At 43.3% G+C, this 20,145-nt stretch overlaps 1 protein-coding gene across 1 annotated transcript; it reads left to right on the top strand.

The window, feature by feature from the left end:
* Positions 1 to 10,833: 10,833 nt before the first annotated feature.
* nudc (nudC nuclear distribution protein) lies at positions 10,834 to 17,146 on the top strand. The gene is made up of 9 exons (XM_030082181.1): positions 10,834 to 11,013; positions 11,843 to 11,920; positions 12,005 to 12,217; positions 12,299 to 12,373; positions 12,452 to 12,565; positions 14,992 to 15,186; positions 15,263 to 15,346; positions 15,431 to 15,549; positions 16,922 to 17,146. The coding sequence occupies exons 1-9, from the start codon at positions 10,939 to 10,941 to the stop codon at positions 16,971 to 16,973; spliced, it is 1,005 nt and encodes a 334-aa protein (XP_029938041.1). The 5' UTR covers positions 10,834 to 10,938; the 3' UTR covers positions 16,974 to 17,146.
* Positions 17,147 to 20,145: the final 2,999 nt, after the last annotated feature.

The following is a 20,145-nucleotide window of genomic DNA, read 5'->3' as shown; positions in this document are numbered from 1 at the left end:
GGAGTAATGTGTTCACGTCATCTAGTTCCGGTTAATAATCTGGCGGCCGCATTTTGAACCAACTGAAAGTTTTTTAATACACTTTTTGGGCAGGCTGCGAGAAGGGAGTTGCAGTAGTCCAGTCTAGTGGAAACAAATGCATGGATGAGTTTTTCTGCATCGCTTCTCGGTAGAATGTTTCTTATTTTAGCTATGTTGCGCAAGTGGAAATATGCTGTTTTACAAGCCAGGTTGATGTGTGCTTTAAAGGAGATATCCTGGTCAAATAAGACCCCGAGGTTCCTGACAGTAGAGGAGGAGGATACACTGACGTTATCTAAGGTGATAATCTGTTCAGATAGACACTCTCTCAGTTTATGGGGGCCTAGTATAATGACCTCTGTTTTGCCAGGATTAAGACGGAGATAGTTCGTAGTCATCCAGGTTTTAATTTCTCTGATACAGTCACTGAGTCTGTCTATTTGATTAGTTTGATCAGGTTTCACCCATCGCCATCCGAGCCCTTCTGTAAACATGAGCGGACCAAAGAGAAGGAAAGTGGACAGTGCCTGCCGAGTGTTTTACAACAACAACATTGTTCACACTGAAATTAGTGAGTTTTTCTGCTGTGTTATGAAAAAATCCATATGGACAGTTTGGAGGTGCGTCTTTTAATTAAAAGCAATGTGTGCATTTGCGCACAGCAGCGGTACAGGAGCTTCATTAACACGCCGCATATCGGTCTTAATTTCAATTTGTAGTTTCTGCTCCAGGTAGGATATTTAATCCAGCCTATGTCTGTGTGCTTGACGTATACAGTTTGCTGTTGTTGAGCTTGAAAATATGTTTTGAATGTTGAAAGTGATTCCATTTATTTTTTCCCAATAAATGTTGATTTCTTTAACTTTGTACCTTTGATTGAAACGTATGAAAACAGACATAATCTAAAGGTTTTAGAAATCACAGTGTGTATGCTATTTCAATCTATTTGCATTTTCTCCTTCCAGTATTGTGCATAATAGTGTATAAACACCGTATCTTGCATATTCCTTGAGACAAAGTTATTAACTGATAAGGGCTATTTTTTTATATTTGAAAGTGTATTCTCATAAAGGACTATCACTTCAAATTGATGTCTACAGAAGAGCATTAGGGCAGGGGGAAAAAAAAGGAATTTATAGTCCTCACCAACTTTTAGTCCTCACATCTCTCCAAAAAATAATGAACCAGAATTTTAAAAATATGTATATTTCTAATTAAAAGTTCTTTAAAAGGCATGACAGAAATTATTCACATCAATTGCTGTATTCAAATTTTTTTTATGCAGTGCTTTAGTATATCCGGCCCAAACGGTCCAATACTCCTGGCCCGGCCCCTCTGTCAAATTTTCAAACTCATTGTGGCCCGCGATCAAAAAGTTTGCCCACCCCTGGAATAGAACCACTTCTATTTGCCATCTGCACACATCCTTAATGAGTAAACAGTCTTTGCCAGACTGTCTGGCAACTCCACTCCCAGACTGTAAGAGCCAAGCGACTGCACTTCCACAGCTGTTAAAGCACGCCTCACTCTCTGCTGATCGGTGTCTTCAAAAGTTTCTCCCAGCAGCCCCCGAAGGTTTCTGAGAAAGTGTCACTGAGGATCGGGTACTGCTTTACCTCCTCCTGCGGGGGAAGCAGGCTCTGAGCGTTCAGCACCACACCTTCCTGCACGGTGACGGCCAGCTGCAGCTGCAGGAGGCCGTCCATGAGGAAGCGCTGCTTCTCCTCTCTGTCAGTACTGTGGCTGGCCAGGACCCTGCAGGCCGACAGTAGGACAACATGAGGGTTGAGCAAAAGAAGAACGTGTGAAGCACAGGCATCTACAGCATGAGGCGGTAAATGAAAGGACTCTGTGCTGGATGGATGGATGGATGAACTGTTCTGTACTATAGTTACGAGAGGGGGAGATGGCAGGTAAACTTGAGAAGAGATCAGAGATAGAAACAAGTAGTGGATGAAAATGATATTGATTCACTAAATCCAAGTTTTTTGTTTTTATTAACCAAAGTCAGATTACTGTTTTCTGTAAATCTCCAACATGTCTGCTGTGTAATATGAGATTTATTTGTTTTGTAGAAATGAGGAAATGAGAGCCGTTAATTTGAAGAACCAGAAAAACGTGAGACAATATGAATTCTTTGTGTCTCTGTTTTATCTTGAGGACTAATTCTATTGGCAGAGTTGTCTTGTTACCTCCGCCAGGAGGTTATGTAATCATGTCGGTTTGTTGGTTGGTTGGTTTGTTGGTTGGTTTGTTAGCAAGATCCCGGAAAAAGTAATTGACGGATTGCAATGAAACTTTGTGGAAAGGTGGGTCTTGGGCTAACTTAGAATTGATTAAATTTTGGTGATGATCCGGATCACAGTCTGGATCCAGGAATTTTTTAAATGATTCTTTATCATTGACAGATAGGGATTCTTTCACATGGTTGAGCAGGCCCGCCGACAGGGGGCGACAAACGCCTGGTTCACACAAGACGCGTGGCTTTCCACGCGGAAGTGAGAAGCGCCGCGCACCGACTGTCAGATCGGCGCCCCGTTAAACTATCTGACGGTTCGTACAAGATGTGCGGGACAGCGCCACGTGCGTAGCGGCTCACGCCGTGGACCGCGGCCACTCCGCTCCTCTCAATTTTCTCCGTGAGCCGCGCGCGCAGTGCACCGCCAGTTGTAAAGCTGGACAGAGCAGATTGCACTACACAGGAAGTCGGGAACGGAAAATACGAGACAATCCGGTCAATTAAAATGAAGTAAAATAACATTAATTATGTTGCTTTTCGGTTTTCCTTTTCAGATAAACACACATACACACACACGCACACACACAGGGAGAGAGGGCGAGAGGGTGACAGAGAGAGGCACTGCACGCTGCAGTGCTCCGCTCTGATCACACCCTGATCACAATGTTGCGTGATTATATATGGTGTTCTTATGGTTGTTGGTGACTGATTTGAGCTGTGGCGGAGGTCTGCGCTCTCTGAGTGCCAAATTCTAGTGTTTTTATTAAAGCTGTTTTTATTTGTGGATCTCTCACAAAAAATCCATGCAAACAAAAATTAAAATCATTCTGCATGAACCTGTAACTTAGATCCCAGTAAATCGATTTCAACCATAGCTTGAAGCTTTTCAATAGTCAACTCTAATCTGTGTCTAATAAACACAATAGAGTCAACCGACTCATCTTGATGTGATCCTGAGGCTGCAGAAGGGACCTGTGCTTAGCCCACCTACGGGATTCGCTATTGGTAACTCCTCTTGGCGCCAGCCAGACACTGACTCCACTTCTGGAAATGACAGCAGTTCAGAAGGTGCTGCTTCACTTCTGGCCCGAGCTGTGGGGAAAACATGTTTTGGTCAGGTCAGACAACACGACAGTTGTGGCCTACCTGAACAGACAGGGGGGGACCATATCTCCTCCCCTGCATCGCACAGTGGTGGAGATTCTGCTGTGGGTGGATTCTCACCTAGCCTCTCTGAAAGCACGACATGTGCCTGGGGCTCTCAATGTCGGCGCGGACAGAATGTCTCGGGGAGGCCCACTGCCCAACGAGTGGTGCCTGTCACCCCGGATAATTGCCGTAATCTGGCGCAAGTTCGGCCGCCCCGTGGCCGACCTTTTTGCAAGTGCAGAGAACACACAGTGCCCACTCTGGTTCTCTCTCAGGTCGTCAGATGACCCTCCTCTCGGGGTGGACACCTTGGCTCACAGGTCGTGGCCTCAGGGCCCCCTGTACACCTTCCCACCAACCCGCCTCCTTACCCCCCTGCTGAGATCGTGGGGCCTTCACATCTTGGTAGCGGCCCCGGACAATCCCAGGGCCAGGTCGTTCCCGGACCAGGTACAGATGGCGGTCGAGGATCCCTGGTTGATCCCCTACGAACCAGACGCTCTAGTCCAGGCAGGGGGCACTCTTCGGTCCCACCCTGTCCTGGGCAGGAGACTCCTGGTCTGGATGCTGAGAGGGTGAGACTAGCCGGGCTAGATCTCCCCCCATCAGTGGTGTCAACAATCCAGAGTGCTAGGGCCCCCTCCACTATTAAGGCCTATAGGTCTCGGTGGCGCCTCTTTGCGACATGGTGTCAGGAAAGAGGTCTGGACCCCGGCTCCTTCTCCGTCGGCGGGGTTCTGGAGTTTTTACAAGGACTTTTGGATGGGGGCTGATCTGCATCCACCCTCGGGGTGTTTGCGTCTGCCATCACGTTGGGTCACAAGGGCTTCGGCCGCTTTTCAGTGCGCAGCCATCCCCTGGTGAAGCTTTTCCTCAGGGGTGCGTGCAGGCTGAGGCCTTCCCTTAGGCATGTGGTTACCCCTTGGGACCTCCACACTGTGTTGGAGAGTCTTGGGTGACCTCCGTTTGAGCCTTTGGAACAGACAGACATCCGGTTTCTGTCTTTCAAGGCTGCCCTCCTTCTGGCCTTGGCCTCAGCCAAAAGATTTGGGGATTTGTGTGCCCTTTCGGTCCATCCCTCCTGCTTATTGTTCAGTCAGGATGGCGGACTAGTTCATCTTTGGCCCAATCCGGCCTTTCACACCAAGGTGATTACTTCGGACTTTCGGTCACGAGTAATCCGGATCAGGGCACTTGGCACTCAGCCGGGCTCATCAGTGGACGAGGCGCGACTGTGGTTACTGTGTCCGGTCTCCTCTCTTCCTTGCTTTACTACATGGAGCGCACAGCTAGCTTCCGGTCTACGGACCAGCTGTTCATGGGTTTTGGGGCCAGGGGGCATGGTTACCCGCTGTCATCCCAGTGCCTTGCCCACTGAGTTGGTGGTACTATTGCTGCGGCTTACGAGGCGTGGAACCGTCCTCCGCCGGTAGTGATCCGGGCCGACTCCACACGTGGAGTTTCTGCATCTGTGGCTCTGTGCAGACACTGTGGCACTGTGGGTGACATTTGTCAGGCTGCCTCCTGGTCTTTGGCGTCGACCTTTGTGCGGTCATATCTCATGGATATGTGCACGGACTCGGTGGCTCTGTTTGGACCAGGATCCTGTCGTTTAGACGACCTGACTGGTCTCGCTGGCTGCCATTTTCCCTGGGGGAATACAGGCTGCAGTGGTGCAGCCTGGTGCATGCCGGGTGGGTTCTGTCAAGGCCTTACCCGGCGTGTGTGTTTGCCGTTATGTCACGACTGTTTCTGACACATGTACGGTCAGCGCCTCGGTGCGAGGGTGCTTGACATCGGTGTCTTGGGGCTCTGTGGGCGGTGCCTGGCGTACGGCCTGCTTTGCTCCTTCATTCCCATGCCAATCTTGTCAGCCTGTCCAGCTAGGGGTACATTTATCCCTACGGCCCCCGCCTTTGGTAGTTACCAATAGCGAAGCCCGAAGGTGGGCTAAGCATCACACGAAGTAGAAATAATAGTTACTGAATGTAACTACAGTTCTACGAGTGTGTGCGTGCCCACCTACCTGCAAGCCCAGCTGGACTGTCTCTCTCCTGTGAGCTGACTCGAAGAAGGGAGATTGAGGGGCTCACCCAGCTAATACCCCTTTCACACTGCAACTAGCGGGTCGACCCGTGTTCTCGACCCGCTAATAATCACCTTTTGAGTCCTTTCACACTGCCTGCAGACCTGCCTGCTGGCGAGCCGAGTTGCTGCGTTTTCCTGCGCTGATAGTGTCCCGGGTTGAAGACATCATCAGCACGACGGAGCAAAACGAAAGTAAACAACGGACTAGAGCTCAGTCCCCATTACCTGCAGACGAATCTCCTCTTCCCCACGGATCCATAGGAACTCTCTGGTCTCGTTATCTTGCCAATACTGGGTCATCTTGACGAAGGAAATCTCACGCTGTGTCCAGAAACAACAACTAGCGCGCTAACGTAGCCACGCTGCGTTGACGTCATCACGTAAGTTACCGCGTCGACTAGTGTCTGCCTTTCACACTCCCTTTCGCCCCTCCCACTAAAAAGCCGATAGTAGCGACCCGCTTAAAACCCGCGTTGATTGCAGGGTTGAAAAACCCTGGTCTAATGCCGAGTGAACACTTTCACACTGCCGTGAGGACCCGATTAATTAGAGGGTTCAAACGGGTTTTTTGGCCAGTGTGAAAGGGGTTTTATTTAGCTGTAGTGAGGGGCGTGGCATGTGCCACCGCACGTGCAGGATTGACGCGGCAACTGCTTTGATCTGTCTCGGTGTCCAGCTGGCGCTAAGAGGAGTTACCAATAGCGAAGCCCATAGGTGGGCACACACTCAATTGTAGAACTGTAGTTACGTTCAGTAGCTATTACCTATATTCAAGTAGTCCGTTTGTTTTTTTGGGTATTCTAGAACTTTTGACCAGTAGAATAGATGCAGGAGGTGAGGAGAGCACAGATACAGGACTACGCTATTTGTGTGACACAAATGCAGATTCAAGCATAAACAGGAAACTAGAAAATGGTTAAAAGGTACCACTATAGTTGAGACCACCAGAGACAAAGTCTAAACCAAGACTTTCAGGGGCCCAGCCCAAGGTAAGATCAAGATCAATGTTTCTGTGAGGAACACCATATGTGTAACTTTTGTCTAAAATGTTTGTGTTCTTTTTTTGAATGAGAATGAATTTTGCATTTGTCTCGTTTTCTCTATTGTACAGATAAGGAAGTTAACTACTTATATTTAGTTATGTCAGAATTGGAAGATAGGGGTGGGATTCAATCAGTTTTCTTCTGCCCACTCCTTTTTGAGCAGTAGATGTATCTGATGAACTGGTTGTACTGATGTACTGTATTTTCTTTTCTTGTGAAGACCTGCTCGAAATGAACCAATAAATGAATGAATGAATGAATGAATGAATGAATGAAAGATCTTGAAAATGTACCATCAAGGCCAAGACCAGCCTCATGAAACCGATTGGTTTCAGTGATCACAACATTATTGCCTTTTGTAGGAAAGTTAAGTTACCAAAGAGTGGCCCCTGGGTTTTATTACAAAGGTCATATAAATCTTGGATTCCAGAAAATTTCATTTCAGATATAAAGGAACTAAATTGGCAGGCTATATACTCTGAAAATAATACTAATGCTGCACTTGAAATTTTGAATTATTTGATCCAGGAAGTTGCTGATAAACATGCACCTCTTTGGAAAATAAATATTAAAAAGACACCGGCACCATGGCTAAATAAAGATTTAAAAACCTGCATGGCCCATAGGGATGAGTTAAAACGTGCAGCTGTTGAAAGTAATGATCCTAGCATATGGAATAAATATCGCAAAATCAGAAACTCTGTAACTAAAAAGAACAAACAATTGAAAAAGGCATATTATATTACCAAAATTAATAATGCAAAACATGATTTGGAACTTTGGAATGTTCTTAACAACTTACTGGGTAGACCCAAAAATGTTGACTCTGCTATTATTGAAACGGAAGGAAAGTATATAACTAAACCAACTGAGATTGCAAATTATTTTAATGATTATTTTATTAATAAAGTAAAGCAAATACGGACTCAGAACCTAAACACATCCAGTAATCTATGTGGTGGCATATCTGTTGAAGTAATCAAAAATGTAATCATGAAAGGCAAAAATTGTACATTTTCTTTTGATCCTATAGATCAGGAAGAGGTGGAAATACTGTTGAAAACTGTCAAAAATAGCAAACAATTTGGGCTGGATTATTTAGATGGAAAAATGATTTCAATAATGGCAGAATATATTGCCAAGCCGGTTTGTCATATATTTAATCTGAGTTTAAAAGAATGTCTCTTCCCTAATACTTGGAAACTGGCTAGAGTCATCCCTCTACGAAAAGATAATAAGCTTGCTCTCAATGGCACTAACAGCAGACCCATTAGTATATTGCCTGTTCTGAGTAAGATTATGGAAAAGCTTATATTTGCACAGATTTCACAATATTTTATGAATTTTAATCTTGCCTCTTATTCTTATTCTCAGTGGTTTAAGAGTTATTTATCAAATCGATCTCAGTCAGTATACTTCAATGGTAGCTTTTCTTCTGTACTGGGGCTAGAATGTGGAGTACCACAGGGCAGCTGTCTTGGTCCTCTGTGTTTCTCGATATTTACAAATGATCTTCCTTTTATCTTAAAGAAATCCTCTGTTGCCATGTATGCTGATGATTCTACTATATACTACGGGTCGGAGAACCTGCGGATCCTAAATAATACGCTTCAAAGTGAGCTAGACCAGGTATTTGAATGGGTGGTATCTAACAAGTTAGCATTAAATATAAGTAAAACAAAGTGCATGACTCTAAATTATAGAAGGCAATCAATGAATAGTACCGTATTGGCCCGAATATAAGACGACTCCGATTATAACACGACCCCTATTTTTCAAAGATCATTTTGTGAAAAAAAAAAAAAAATGCTGACGATAATAAGGTCACTCATGAAACAAGTTTTTATTATACAATTATTCAAAAACTCACAACTGAGATAACATTTCATGAGATATAATATATATAATATATATTTATATATATATATTATATATATATATATATATATATATATATATATATATATATATATATATATATATATATATATATATATATATGGTGGTGGGCATTCCGTCTTTCCATCTTTCAGTGACGTATTCACTCACCCTTCTATCAGTCTCTCTGAAGCGTCGCTCTTGGGACCACGGAAAGCTTTTTTCATAGCGTTAGCATTCTATGGGCGTTTTTTTTCTGTGCTCTCCAATAAGAACGAGGCACTCTACACCATATCTCCTGGCGGTTTGATGACTCTGCTGCGTTGATCACCATCAGTTTAAAGTTGGTATCATAACTTCGCCTCTGTTGTTTGCTCAGTTGTCCAGCGTTCAGCCCCTTTGTTCCAGATGATCCGCCATTTTTCATCAGATCATTTGATCTCATTTCATCGCTCCACTCGCTCTCTGGTCAGTGATACTTTGGCTCCATCTAGCGGCGTGGATGCGTATTGACCATCTACCGTAAGTCCGCGATTATAACACGACCCCACTTTTGAGGATGCAATTTCTGGAAAAAAAACATCGTCTTATATTCGGGCCAATACGGTAATCTTTTGTCCCTCACCTTAAATAATATACACCTGGAGCAGGTGCATAAGGTTGATCTCTTGGGCTTACCATAGATGAAAATTTGAGCTGGACTAGTCATGTTAATAAAATTGCGACAAAAATGGGAAGAGCTCTTTCGGCTATCAGACGATGCGCCTACTTCATGACAGACTCATCTGTCAAATATGTCACCCAGTCATTAGTTTTATCTCATTTAGATTACTGCTCAGTCTTATGGTCGGGAACCACTAAAAAAGATATTGAAAAGCTACAAGTACTACAGAATAAAGCTGCACGGCTGGTTCTTCGTTGCCCACTCCGAACACACATTGGATATATGCATCGCTGTCTCTCATGGCTACCTGTAGAGCGGAGGTTACAGAAGAATCTCGTCATTTTCCTTCAGAATATACAGATAAAAATGAAACCTAGGCCTCTTTTTGAGAGAATCATGTACATTCATCAACGCCATAACCATTTCACCAGGTGTTATACAGAGGATTACATTTCTCTCCCTAAGGCTTGGACAGGTGCTATGCAGAGTACAGTGATGTACAGGGCAGCTAATCGGTGGAATAATTTACCTGCAGCAGTAAGGAAAGAGAACAACATAAAAAGGTTTAAATCTGTGATTGCGAAAATTTTTAAATCTTGATTTAATTGTTGGTGCATTTTTAACGTTGGTTATGTTTTAATTGTATTAGGGTCTTGTTTCACTCTACATCATTTGTGAATATACATTCTTTTCACCCTTTTCTAAATTAATAATGGGTTTTTGCACTGCTTCTTATGATTATTTTATCTTGTGTATTCTGTTCACTATTTCTGTGTTTTAATCTTGTGTACTTTGATATTTGATGTTTGCTTTTGTTATGGACCCCGGGAAAACTAGTTGTCACCCAGGTGACAACTAATGGGGATCTAATCTCTAAATAAATAAATAAATGACTAAATTAGCAAACGAGAATCCACGATCATGAATGCAACCTAAAATACAGTTTTTGCATGTTGACTTTTCCTCATTCAAAGATGAAAAAAGAATTCAGCTTCAGCATATTTTGTTGGGTGGATGATGTCAAAAACTCTTCTGGTCATAGAAGTGAATGATCTGGGGACGACTATGGTTCAGTGGGGAGAGCAGTTGTCTCTCAAGTGGAAGGTTGTTAGTTTGATTCCTGTCTCCCCCTGTCTGCATGTCAAAGTGTCCTTGGGCAAGACACTGAACCCTACAGTGTCTTGCCTCGAGTGTGAGTGGATGAATGTGATATTGCAGTGTAAAGCACTTTGGACTCTCTCAGTGCAGCATAAAAGCGCTATATGAGTGTATTCCATTTACCATCCTTACTTTTGGTCAGGATGAAACAGAAAACAAAACATTAAACAAACCAAGAGACAGAAATCAGTGATATACTGTATATATGCTACTTTTACATGTTTCTCTGGTAGAATGGCAATGTGTATTATCAAAATGTTAAATTACTTTGACAGTTCTTGTATATATCAATGTCACGTATTTACGTGTTATATGTATGAAAAAATATATATTTAAAACTTTGTTTATTTAAAAATGTTCCCTTTATTTGGTATGTACGGAATAAGATAAGGGCGTCGTAATTTTCTCCCTCAGTATGACTGTTTACTGTCATACTGAATAATACATGTCATTTTAAAGAAATAAAATTTTATTTTCTGTCTAGAATATTCTCAACACCAAGTCCCGCCCCTCTACTGGTGAACTAGTCTATTGGCTGATTCAGCTGTCATTCACAATCCCTCCCTGCAATTGGCCCATAGAGATGGGGGCGGGGTTTGTTTCCAGGAAGTGAGCAGCGTGACTCTTCTCCTGGCCCTGGAACACGCTTCAATTTTCTGCCTCCGTTTCTCACTCGAGTCTATAGTTTTGTCTCCAAAATGGGCGACGACGAGGAGAAGTACGACGGGATGCTGCTGGTTATGGCGCAGCAACACGAAGGAGGAGTGCACGAGGTAACGTTAGCCTGCCGAAAGCAACGTGCTAAGGGCTAAGCTAACCAGGCTAGCCTGGGAGCTACTAGGCGAAGCTACTCTGTTCGCACGAAGGTCCATACAGATTTCACATATTTTAGGAAAAAATGTGCAATCTTTCATAAATCCGTTAACTTTTGGGGATTACAGTTATAAAGTCATTATCAGCAATGTGTTTGCGATAATTCGGAGTATCTGAGTTTCAGGAAAATGTCTTTACTGCATGATATAGTTTAATCCTTGTTGAAATAATCTTGTGTTGTTGATGGAATGATTAAACATGTCCTCTTATCAATCAAGGCTGCTCTGTGCTCCATAAGTGTTCGTCGTTGAAATTTCCAGAAATTATGTTTTCAGAGTTTTATTTAAAACTTAAAATGACATTGTTGTTGAGAATTCAAACTGTACATTCAGGCTTTATAAACATCCAGATAGGTTTCGTTTCTCCCCGAACCTGACAGATGATGAAGGGTTAGGGATTTCTGAGGCCATCTATGTAGTTATTTCAGCCTCTTATACAGCTTTGGTTCAACCATCGTTTAGATTTCCTGATGGAAACCTGCACTCATAAGAAGTTTACTGGGTTGATTTCAGCTGATGTGTGGAGTCAGACCTTCCCCCGGGTCCTGATGGGCTGGTATCAGGTGTCTCTTGTGTATAATCAGTGGAGCTGAAAGTTTCCTTGGTAAACATGTGCTCCTGCACCTGTCTGTGACCCCCTGGTGGCTGAAGGCGTTCTTGAACCAGGGCCTCTTAATGACTTAAGGAAATAAAATCTGATTCACACCTGTCTCTTTTCCTCCTTCAACAGTTAGTAAACACATTTTTTAGTTTCCTGCGACGCAAAACGGATTTCTTCACCGGTGGAGACTCGGGAGCAGCAGAGCAGGTGAGGTTTCTCTTCTCCTCTCCTCTCCCCTCCTCCCTCCGTCCACCTCAGCCACCTCACCTCTGTCCGTCTCCTCTCTTCCAGCTCGTCAAGGAGGCCTTCGGCCGCCACAGCAAGCTGGCCCTGAAGGCCCACAGAGAGAAGCAGGCCAAGCAGGAGAAAGAGAAGAAGGAGAAGGCCGAGCGAGCCGCCAAGCTGGCCGAGGAGGAGAGGAAGAAGAAGAAAACCGAGGACGGGCCGAGGATTCAGGAGCTGACCGACGAGGAGGCCGAGAAGCTTCAGTCCGAGCTGGACAAAGTAAAAGATTCAGTCGTTCTTGAATTTCTACTGCTCACATGTTACATATGTGACTATTACCTTTATGTTCTGCCTCTTTAGAAAAAGAGTCAAGAAGAGGACATGAAGAATGTAACAGTAGAAGAAACGTCAAGCAACGAAACGAAAGAGAAAGGGGTGAGTGAACTTCGAATGAGTTGTTTTCTGATGAGGAGGGAAATCTACTTTCACTGACACTTTATTGTTTTCCTGCAGTCTGACTCTGAGGGGGAGGAAGATGAGAAGGACAAAGATAAAATAAAGCCAAACGCAGGAAACGGAGCTGATCTGCCGAACTACAAGTGGACTCAGACTCTTTCTGAAGTGGATGTGAGTACTTTCACAGACACGGTAACAAAAAGTGATTAAAAATCAAATCAAATTTTATTTCTAAAGCACCTTCCAACCACCAAAAGGAGCACAAGGCGCTTATGTTCAGTAAAATAAAATAAATAAGTAAAAACACTTTAAGAGACACAGTACTAAAAGGGGCTTAACATCAAACGCTAAACGAAAAAAGTGCGTTTTCAGATGACATTTAAAAACATTAAGTTCAGTGACAGACTTCAAATGCAGAGGAAGAGAGTTCCAGAGCTTCGGGCCAAGAACAGCAAAAGAGCAGTCACCAAACTTTCTATATCTTGCCCTGGGGACAACCAAGGAGGTTTGGCTCGACGATCATAGTGTCCTGGCAGGTTGATAAATTTGCAACAGCTCTGAGATGTAGGGGGGGGGCATGCCCATTTATAGCCAAAAACACAAACACCAGAATCTTGTATTGGACTCAAAACTGCACCGGAAGCCAGTGGAGAGCTTGAAGGACCAGAGTAATGTGTGAGTAGTTTGAGGAGTTGGAGATGAGACGAGCTGTTGCGTTCTGAAACAACTGAAGTTTATGGAGGAGTGAGTGCTTAAAGGAATACTCCACCCAAAAAACAATTTGGCCTCATTTTCTACTCACCCTCATGCTGAGAAACACTCTGGAGCACTTTTTTGATGTTTCAAATGCAGTTGGAGATGTTTGGGGATTTTCGTTGTCAACAAACAGGGACCGACACAGCCCGACAGAAAAAATGGTCCATAAAATCCACAAAACGTTCCCATTTTCCTTCATACTGCTCGTCCGCTGTAATCCAAGTGTCCTGAGCGCGTAACGTCCATAATTAATTCTTAACGAGGTCATTTAGTACATTTTAAGAACCCAAACAGGGCGCTCTCATACAGCTCCATTGCATGTCTGCGCGCGCACCCTGAACTACGGAAGCCGCGGCAGACCAAGCCAGATGCTTGCGCGCTTTCAGCGACTACTTTTCTAAATTGCAAGCGTAGAAGAAGAAGTTCCGCTGTTTATATTCTGCTGTGAGTGACCGAGCTGTGGACAATCACAAAAGTGATTGGCTACTGTTTTAAAGCTTTGAATTCGGTGTCCTGCTGAAAGGGCACAAGCGTGTTGCTTGGTCTGCCGCGGCTTCCGTAGTTCAGGGTGCGCGCGCAGACATGCAATGGAGCTGTATGAGAGTGCCCTGTTTGGGTTCTTAAAATGTACTAAATGACCTCGTTAAGAATTAATTATGGACGTTACGCGCTCAGGACACTTGGATTACAGCGGACGAGCAGTATGAAGGAAAATGGGAACGTTTTGTGGATTTTATGGACCATTTTTTCTGTCGGGCTCTGTCGGTCCCTGTTTGTTGACCACGAAAATCCCCAAACATCTCCAACTGCATTTGAATCGTCAAAAAAGTGCTCCAGAGTGTTTCTCAGCATGAGGGTGAGTAGAAAATGAGGCCAAATCGTTTTTTGGGTGGAGTATTCCTTTAAGTCCAGCGTAAAGGGCGTTATAATAGTCAAGCCTTGAGCTGATGAAAGCATGAGCAGCCTTCTCTAAATCTGCCCGGGACAGGTAAATTCTCACACACATCAGAGTTGGTGGGAAAAATTGATTGTGCTCGTCTCTCAAGATGGTTGCCTAGCTCCCTGTATAATTTTTTACATATTTGTAACATCTGCTACGAGCATATTCCCTCACTGGACGGGGACACACACACACACACACACACACACACACACACACACACACACACACACACACACACACACACACACACACTTGTGCAGTGTGTGAAATAAAAGGAAGCTGTTAGCAGACAGTGTGCGTCGTCATCTCACACCCACTTAATGTTCAGTATCTTAAAAGGCCACTGGATGGCAGTAGTTACTGCTGTAGGAAAACTTAATTCATCCAGTTCAGTGATCATTTCATTCACTTCGGTTTCTCTTGTATAAACTTTACGGTTCTATAGATTGTAGTGGTTTCAGCATAAAAAAAAGTTAAATAGACTTGAAATTATAAAGTAATTTTACGTTTTGGTCATATAAACCCACAAAAAACTGAAATTATCTAGAAACGTCTGATACCCACATAAGTATTCTTTATCTACAGTGTCACTTCCTGTACAGTCATTCAGTTTTTAATCATTTTAAAGTTTGTCTTCTCTTTTAGTTTTTGTGACATGGGTCAATTTGTCCATTAAATAAATCTTTCTCATACCATATCCAGCCACTCTTCCTGTTTTGCGTTGACTTATTCTGTTTTTATGAATTTAAAATGGTCCTCTCAACTTGAGTCATCCAGTCAAACAGGAAGTATTGAGTGGATCTGACTTTTGTTGTCTTCAGGCAGAGAAACTCGTTCTTTTTTCTCATCATCTGTTGAACTGAACCTGATCCGATGGCTCTGTGACGTCTACTTGCAGCTGGTCGTGCCTTTCGACGTGAAGTTCCGCATCAAGGGCCGAGACGTGGTGGTGGACCTCCAGCGGCGCTCCATCAAGGTGGGGCTGAAAGGCCACCCGCCCGTGATCGAGGGCCAGCTGTACAGCGAGGTGAAGGTGGAGGAGAGCTCCTGGCTCATCGACGACGGCAAGGTGGTCACCGTCCACTTCGAGAAGGTACGAGACGCAGAGCCGCCCGACCCCGCTGCTGGTCCTCCCCTCCTCAGCTGAACCACTTCCTGTTTGGTTTCAGATCAATAAGATGGAGTGGTGGAGCCGGATCATCACCACAGACCCAGAAATCAACACCAAGAAAGTCTGTCCAGAGAACTCAAAGGTCCACAGACGGAGCTTCCTCTGCTAAAAGGTGAAGAGTTGTTTCGTAAGCGGCGGTATTGACGAGTGTTCCTCCATCTTAAAGCTGTCGGATCTGGACGGAGAGACGCGCGGCATGGTGGAGAAGATGATGTACGACCAGAGGCAGAAGTCCATGGGCCTGCCCACGTCCGAGGAGCAGAAGAAACAAGACATCCTGAAAAAGTGAGTTGGATTAAGGACTGAAGTTTTGAGATCTGCCCGTCCTGAGCTGAGATGGTGTAGCCACTCTGACACAATATGAAGAGTTCAAACAGGAAACATACTTTAAAGAGTCGAATCAGAGCTGAGGAGGTGTGTGTTACCACGCAGGTCCCTAAAGGTTACAGCAGAGTCAAATTTAAAGGTTATTATGGCACTATTTTGCCAGTCGTTCCACTGCAGATGGAACTGAACTGTTTGTGACCCTGAACTGAAATGTTTCACACCCCCGGGTCAGATGGTAGATCGTATTGAAAATGACTCACACACACACACGGTGTGTGTGGAGTCAGATGTGAGATTACGGATCATTTCTGCTGCAGGCGCTCGACTCGAGGCGATACCTGCTGTCGAGCTGCACTGTGGGTAACAAACTGAATATAAAGCAACAGCAGCACCAGCTTGGTGCTGAATGTTTCTCATAGCTGGAAAACACATAAATGAATTAAATTCAACATATTTGCTCAGGCTGTTTGGTTTATTTTTATTTTTCATATTTTTAGCTGTATTTTCAGCTCTCTATAGGCCCATTTAACTGCTCCTGATCTGCAGACATGGAGATGTTTAACACTTCATTTCAATGCAGGCGCCCTTAAATGAGTTTAAAGTCAGAGACGGAGCCGCTAAAAACTTCCATTAATGCCAATCAGGATTTGATCAGGAGATGTATTTGGAGCTCTGAGCTGTTATGTTTGGGATTTTCTGCACATTCTTTAGAGTTTAAAGTCAGCTGTTATCCTATAGCATAAGTCAAATGTTGAGGTTTAATATTAAAAACGAAAAGCTTAGCAAGAAGCAGTTTTCAGAAAGCTGCGATTTCAGTGTCTCTGAGCACCGTTGTCGTGTGAACAGACCCCAAAACATTACAAAGGTTTTATATTTTCAGGTGAAAACAGTAGTCTGTTCATGGTTAATGTCCTTCACACTTTGACTGTTTTCATTTTAACTCTGAGTCTTATACGAACAGTGTGTTTTTATGGAGTGAAGTGATGTTCGAGCTTTTATCACCACTGAAGGTAATTGTCTGCTCCTCCTCCTCCCAGTCGAGGTCTGAGGAGTCACTTCCTCCTCCAGCTCGTTAAAGCCTCCTCTCTGGGTCTTGTTTAGCTTTATAAGGGTGAAACAATAGTGGCTGGAGAGATAATTGGTCTCAGAGTTTCTTTAGATGCAAAGTTCACTTTGTCCCACATCAGTGTTTTTCTTCCTCTGCCTCACATTTTTGAGATAACTCCGTTTCTTGCCACTGCCAGGAAGGATTTTAGAAGCATTCAGAGTAAAACCTTTTTGTTTTTGTCCTTTTTTTTACCATTTCCTGACATCTTCTCTCTCTTTTCAGGTTCATGGCTCAGCATCCAGAGATGGACTTCTCAAAAGCTAAATTCAGCTGAGACAGACTCGTTTCTCCTGTAGGAAGTTATCAGACACCATCTGTTTACTGGACATGCTTCCCGTCAGTGTCTCAGTTTTCCTCAGTAGTCGCTTCAACTGAAATAACAGTCTCATTGTCCTTTTGCATGTGGTTCGCATATTTGTTTTTTAAATAAATGACTGTAAAACAGGATGATTGTGTACTTTTTCATCCCACCGGGTGTAACAGCTCATGTAAAAGCCACTAGAGGGCAGTGTTTTCTTCAATTCATGACGTGACGAGAAGCTGTCAGTTTCTCACAGTTGAATGTCCAGGGTTCTCTTTAAAGCTGGCAGAGTGAAACAAAGTGACCCTGTGGGAGTTGGAGTATTCAACTCAAGGTGATTTTCAGACATTTATATTTTCCTGTTTCAAACCTCGTCCCCGTGTTCATGACCTCAGTATTTTATTTATAGGTACATGAGGTGTAAACTCCTAAGATCTTATTACATTAAAGAGCTCATAAATACAATCGGGATCAAATCTGTGACAAAGTGAATTTATTATTTTATAAAGCTGGTCTGGAGAGGTGTTTTGAAGGTGATGAGATGTTGGGAGTGCTGGCAACACTCGGTAAAACAAACCCATTAGCATTAACACACTCCTCTCACAGCTACTTCGATCCCGGCTTCCTCCACACACCATCTGTCTCACATCCATGTATTGTGTTGATATGATACATATAAAACACTACCACTGTCCTGAACAGTAATGGGAGTAACAGCATTACTATTTTTAGTAATGAGGAATCTATTTACTTTTCCCAGTGTTGCAATGCTGTTACTGACAATATGAGGAGCGGTTCCGTTACTATAATTCACCACTTTCAGCCTGGTTGTTCCTCTGCAGAGTCCAGCTGAGCTGACGGAGCATGAAGTTTGTCTCCAGGCAGAAACTGGATTGGTGCGAAGATGCAGTCATAGAGATCATTCAAAGCCAGCTTTTAAATGGGAGTAATACTGTATTTCCATTTAACACAATATTTACGTTGCCTAGTAATGTTACTTTTAAAATATAGTAGCTCAGTAACTTTTTTGAAGAAGTAACTATAGCTACTTTTTAAAAGTAACTTGCCCAACACTGGTCACCAGTTGTCGTCATCGTCACCCCCGCCCTTTGGTTTTTCCTTTCCACAGTATGTCATGCTTGCTCATGTAGAACTGTTGAGTTTTTCTCAGCAGCGGACCACGATGAAATATTGGTGAAACTAATGCGTTTTTGGACCATTAAAGCCGTTTTAGGAGCGGCGTTACCGATGCCCCGTCTGCTGGACCTATACAGATGTGCGCCGCTCGATTTTGGATCTAAATTTCTCCCGAAGCTCTGTTCGGATCAGAAAAGCCTTCTGGGTGAGTATATTGTTGTACTTCATTCCATAAACAACGTGAAAACTGTTTAAACCGAACTTATCCTTCAAAGGTTACTCGAGCGCTACTAAAACAGCGAGGAAGGAGGCTGACCAAAAGTTGCAAATATAACTTTTCTTACTTCAGTTGAAGCCATTCTTGCGAATCGATCACCTCTTCTGCGTGCCACGGCTGCCAATGCAGTTTCCCCTCTTCCGTGCACGTAGATGGACGCAAGCCACAGGCACGAGCGTTTCACTAAGCTGCAGTTGTGCCCAAGGCCTGAAGGGGCCGTTGTTTCGCATGAAACGTGCAAGCTACTTAATGCACCTTTAAAGTAAATAGGCTGTACTTTATTGGGGTTTGTGAAAAAAAAAAAAAAAAAAAAGTGGCTTTAAAACCGATACATTGTTGCCGACTCGGAAAGTTCTAAATGATGTCATCTACTTTGCATAACTGCTCATTATTTGCATATCTAGGCATAATTAGATGATAATGTCATTTAAAACGGATACATTTTTGCCAACTCCTCAGTCAGAAAAGTTCTAAATGACATAATCATACAGAAAGAAGGAACCATATTGTTGCAAAGTGTGTCATGTGAAGCTACAGAGATACAGCCATAGAGAACCCTGGTCATTCTAAGGCAACTTAAATGAAAGTATCTATATCTGTTGACATACATCTATTGTGTTTTCTTATTATTTTACATGTGTAGAAATGCTATCTACAGACTGGTGTCTTGTCTCATATTATCACACAGAAAGATTTGAGTAATTTAGATTAGTGTAGTGTTTCCCGTTTCTAATTTATTCTGTCAAGTGTCCATTTATTTCATTAGTCATAGATTCACTTTTATATTGAGTTTTCTAACAAATAATTGATCATGCATCTTAAAGTCCATTAAGATTCATCCCAAATTCTCTGACATAAAGTTACACAATAGTTAGTTTGCCTTGTAATTAGTTTTAAAATATTGTAACTCAGTTAATAATTCAGTTTTTTTCAGAAGTAACTAGTAACTATAAATACTTTTTAAAAGTAACTTTCCCGACACTGGTCTTGACTACTGTAGAATTTGGTCTAAAGTCCACATTTTCACGGTCTTGGTCTTCACTTGGTCTTCACCCCTCGAAGCAGGGCTGCTCCACCCTGGTCCTCGTGGGCCGCGGTCCTGAGTGTTTTAGGTCTCTCCCAGGTACAAGCATGATGAAGACATCAGCATCAGATGGAGCGGTGGCGAAGAGATAAAACACACAGGAGGACCAGGGTCAAGCAAACCCCGCCCGAAAGACTCAGTCTTGGTCTTGGTCTCTTTCGGCTTTGGACTTGATTGGTCTGAGATCAACAGTCTGCAACCTTGATCACTAAAAGTGCTGTTCTTGTGACTTTACATTCAACCAGATTTACTTGGAGCTGGAAAAAAAAAAAAAAAACCTTTAAAATTAACCTGACGGCTTCTTATGATTCATTTATTGTTTTTTATACACGTATTAAAACTATTATGTTGCATTTATAAAGTTTTAAATCTACTTCAGTGTAGTGAATGATTTCATGACAATTTCACCTGTTTTCCTACATCATTTTATCAGCGCCACTCCTTTTTCAACATTTTTTAAAACAATTTGGACATTTAAACTCTTTTGATCACTTGAACTCTACAGAGGGGTCAGAGAGCCACTTGTGGCTCCAGAGCCGCAGGTTGAACAACCCTGGGTTGGGTGGACTTTGAATTTTTCTGAAAAGGTGCGCACAGTCAGAGGAGCAGTAGAAGCAAGATTCCCTCTCAAAACTCATCCCCGCCAT

The sequence above is a fragment of the Salarias fasciatus genome, chromosome 22 (assembly GCF_902148845.1).
Source record: "Salarias fasciatus chromosome 22, fSalaFa1.1, whole genome shotgun sequence".
Classification (NCBI taxonomy): Eukaryota; Metazoa; Chordata; class Actinopteri; order Blenniiformes; family Blenniidae; genus Salarias; species Salarias fasciatus.
This window is presented reverse-complemented; position numbering and strand designations above follow the sequence as displayed.

What these genes read in the sequence shown, in the direction of transcription:
- nudc (XM_030082181.1), top strand. Translation starts at nt 10,939, where the DNA reads ATGGGCGACGACGAGGAGAAGTACGACGGGATGCTGCTGGTTATGGCG. An exon ending in AGACTCTTTCTGAAGTGGAT is followed by an intron (nt 12,566 to 14,991) that starts GTGAGTACTTTC and finishes GTCTACTTGCAG; the next exon opens with CTGGTCGTGCCTTTCGACGT. An exon ending in TCACCGTCCACTTCGAGAAG is followed by an intron (nt 15,187 to 15,262) that starts GTACGAGACGCA and finishes GTTTGGTTTCAG; the next exon opens with ATCAATAAGATGGAGTGGTG.